This window comes from Austrofundulus limnaeus, unplaced genomic scaffold, assembly GCF_001266775.1.
Source record: "Austrofundulus limnaeus strain Quisiro unplaced genomic scaffold, Austrofundulus_limnaeus-1.0 Scaffold45, whole genome shotgun sequence".
Lineage (NCBI taxonomy): Eukaryota > Metazoa > Chordata > Actinopteri > Cyprinodontiformes > Rivulidae > Austrofundulus > Austrofundulus limnaeus.
The window spans coordinates 1,910,329-1,914,314 of NW_013952447.1; the positions used below are offsets into that span (position 1 = coordinate 1,910,329).

At 40.9% G+C, this 3,986-nt stretch overlaps 1 protein-coding gene across 2 annotated transcripts in view; it reads right to left on the reverse strand.

Moving 5' to 3' along the window:
- The window catches only part of adar (adenosine deaminase RNA specific), a 26,826-nt gene that overhangs the window by 5,022 nt on the left and 17,818 nt on the right, over positions 1-3,986 (reverse strand). For both annotated transcript variants that reach the window (XM_014007907.1, XM_014007906.1), the window contains exons 9-13: positions 3,110-3,278; positions 2,846-2,939; positions 2,605-2,721; positions 2,360-2,487; positions 420-602 (exon numbers count right to left, since the gene is read on the reverse strand). In XM_014007907.1, the coding sequence (XP_013863361.1) occupies positions 420-602; positions 2,360-2,487; positions 2,605-2,721; positions 2,846-2,939; positions 3,110-3,278 (691 nt within the window). The remainder of the gene's footprint in view (positions 1-419; positions 603-2,359; positions 2,488-2,604; positions 2,722-2,845; positions 2,940-3,109; positions 3,279-3,986) is intronic.

Below are 3,986 nucleotides of genomic sequence, written 5' to 3' on the forward strand. Positions count from 1 at the left end.
CACACACACACACACACACACACACACACACACACACAAGTGCTGATAAGCCTGAGTGGTCTGTTGACTGACCTTTGTATTTGTTCAAATAATAGTTATGGGCAGGTTACAATATAAAAATGTTTGTTATAATCATGTCTTGTGATTATTTGACAGGAGTTTTACTTTTAAACTGTAAGAGTATTTAATTTAGTTATGTTAGTTACGATACTTTAGTTATGATGTAAATACAATAAAAATTAAACCAAGATGTAGAATAATTATCATTTTGATCCGTACATTAGTAATGTCTGACTGGGCCTCGTGTCACTTTATGTTCAACAAATTGGGCCCTGAGGTCAAAAAGGTTAAGTACCCCTGGTTTAACCGGCACTAGTCGAGTGTGAAAATGAAAATCCATGTCAAACAGGAGGATTTACCAAGCGTGATGGACTTCAGGTAGATGGGATGCAGGAAGTGGGAGAGCAGCGCCCCCTGCAGGCCCAGCACGTTCCAGCGCAGAATCTTATCGCTGCAGCTCATGGTCCGCAGCCTCTCACCGTGCTGGATGCCGTCCCAGGTGGGAACAATGGCGCTGGACTCCACTGGGATGGTCCCCTCACCTGAAAACAGCAACAAAACACACACAGAGAGACAGAGCTTTCACCTCCTGATGACAGAACACAGCTGCTCTAGAGAGTTCTCACAGAATCGGGCTGAAAGCTGGTGAAACCTGAAGACAGCCGGTGTGACAGGGTTCCCTGAGAGCCCTGTCAGCTTTTTTATACGTTTCTGTGAGCTGTGGCTTCAAAGGCTCCATCACATCACAGAGACACAACAGTTGTCTTTAAAAAACTTTTAAAGATTTATTGTTTACTTCTTCTTAAATTAGCATGAATTTAAATTGATATGGACACTTTTACCAGAACAGAAATGCGTATTTAGATGTGTTCACCTAGCGTCTCCATTCTAAATGATTGACAGCCGGTCGGGATAAACTCAGCAGAGGTTTATAAAAACTAAGTAAAAGTAAAATTACAGGAACAGAAAATGACTTTGGAAAAAAAATTCACTACTGAGAAAACTGCTCAAGTAAAAGTCATGAAACTGTTCACAGAAATTGGGAAAGTAAAAGTATTTTTACACACTCTCTAAGAAATAAACTGTTGAATTTACTGAACAAACTGGTTCAACTAAACCAGGTTGAGTAAATTGATCAATATATTTTTTTTCTTTGCTCAGTTTACTCAACTAGTCTTAGTGAAACCAGCTGACATGACTTTGTTGAGTAAATTCAACACATTTTTCAGAGCAGAAACATCTTTCATAATGAGTTCAAACAGATTTCATTTGTAACCAGGTGTTACATTTTAAAGTAAAGAAGTATCATTTTTGGCTTTAAAATGTAACAAAATAAAAGTAGCTATTTTAAAAAAGTTGGTAAAATTACAAATCCTCAAAGTTATTTATAGAAACGTTTGAAATTGTTTTTACTGATAAAAAGGTGATCAGAGCAAATCCAGTTTATTAGCCGGCCACACATAAAATAAATAACTACATTTAGCTGGCCACACAAGTAGACGCTCGATGCTAAGTAGCAACGGTAGCGCACGTCGCAGCTCTTAAAGTGTCTGTGACATCAGATTTTTGTAATAAACATGAATGCATTTTTGGAAAGATAACTTTGATAACATGTTGAAAAACTAATTTCACGTCACTGAGATGAACAGTTGTTGAGATATTTGCATGTGAAGAAACAGGAAGTGATGTCAAAGGGGAATGTCTGCATGTAAACAGAGCGTTGTAAAAAAAGCAAACAACACAGACTGTAGAGAAGAATCTGATGTTTCTTTAGATTATTTTGAGTCTATCAGACAGATGAAGAGTTAAAGTTTAAATAATGTTTTAATAAACAAAAACCAGAGAGTTTATTTTATTACTGAGTTCCCCTTTGATGTCACTTCCTGTTTCACTTTGGCTGAGCCAAATTCTAAATATGCCAGTTTTGTGACAAAATGGGTAAAATCATGTGTATTATGCCAATTTTCTTAAGTATAAAGATGTTTTCTTTGACTTTTTGTATTTGAAGCATAATCATGTCTCAGGCTCTTTAATCCTTGACATATAAAGAAACTTTGCCTCTTTGATCTATCGCCCATTTTTACACCATTGAATTCAGTGTTATCTAACCATCGTGGTTCTCTCACTCACAGTTAATGAAGTGGAAATCTCAAACAATAACTTACATTCTACAGTATTTTATAATTTAGGCCACTGGGAAAGCTGGTTTTGTTTTTTCCACAAACAATGACAGGGCAGTCTCGATGTAGGAATGTCATGTGGGAACTATCCATCAGGACAGACCCAGTGTTGGTCTCACCGTTCTCCACTTTAGTGCGAAGCTTGCCCTGCTTCACATTCTCAAACAGAGGCTGGTGACCCTGAACCTCATCCCCCGACTCGCTGCACGACTTATCGAACAGAGCGCCGTCTCCACAAGGTGCCGTGCTACGGATGAAAGGACAGAAATAAAAATCTGCTCTGCGTTTAACGGGAAACGCTGATGCGTCTCAAACGGTCTGTTCAGGCGGTGAGCAAAGACAAAGAGCACATTTGATCCTCCACCTGATGTAGAGGTGAAAGGTAATGTCAGATTTGATCTTCAGCTTGCCGTCCTCCGCCGGCTCGAATATGCTGTCGTCTGCACCGTCGTAGTGTCTGAGCAGCTCGCTGTACAGAAACCTGAGCAAAGGAGACGCTGGGTTACACTTAAAATAAAGCTGTGCAGACTGCTTCCAGGAGAGGTGGGAGTATTTTTAGAAATGAAGGAGAAACATCAAAAAAGGAGCGGGATATCGTTTTCTACCGAATGAAGCCCCTCCTGGAGATGATTTCAGCGTGGCAATCATTGACGGTCTCCCCTTTAAGACTCAGCTCCTCCCCTTTGACACAACGGTTTCCTGACAGGAAAAAAAAAACATTCAACATCAAACATGGTGACAACTCATCGCCTCCCAGTTCTGCTGTGACCCAATTCTGTTGAAACAAAACAAAATGGAAATACTCAGGAGCGGCACCATTTCCTCCTGTTTCCCAATCATTAGAAGCGCGATGAATGTCGTGAGTTTACCGGTTCCAAGGCTGACGACGGTCCCCAGGCCCTCGCCCTTCCTCATGACGATGGTGGCCAGAATCTTGCGTCCGAGAAGGCTGTGCTGGATCCGTGTGGTCAGGGCGTTGAAGCGCTGGTGACTCAGCATTGCGATCTGGTCGTGCAGAGTGCTGCCGCTCACTGGTAGCTGGAGAGAAGGATGTCAGAAACGAGGTTCAATTATTTTAGATGTACTTTTATAAAAGCAGTGGTTCATGTATCAGTATTTGGTTCTTTAGAATACCGCTTTTCTCAGTTCGATTCAAAGTACATTTGTTTTTTATTAATAATGCATCATTTAAAATATTTTTCTGCCTTAAGCAGCTTCTGAGATAATAGTGCACAAACCTGTCACAGTGTGAACGCATTACGACTGCATCATACTTAGCTGGAAGACACACAGAGTTAGCAGCAGCTCGGCATGTTAAACCATGGCTAACGATGGTAAACCGTGTCTTATGATGGTAAACCGTGTCTTATGATGGTAAACCGTGGCTAACGATGGTAAACCGTGTCTTATGATGGTAAACCGTGTCTTATGATGGTAAACCGTGTCTTATGATGGTAAACCGTGTCTTATGATGGTAAACCGTGGCAAACGATGGTAAACCGTGTCTTATGATGGTAAACCGTGGCTAACGATGGTAAACCGTGGCAAACGATGGTAAACCATGGCTAACGATGGTAAACCGTGTCTTATGATGGTAAACCGTGGCTAACGATGGTAAACCGTGGCAAACGATGGTAAACCATGGCTAACGATGATAAACCATGGCTAACAATGATAAACCATGGCTAACGATGATAAACCATGGCCAACGAAGGTAAACCATGGCTAACAATGGTAAACCGTGGC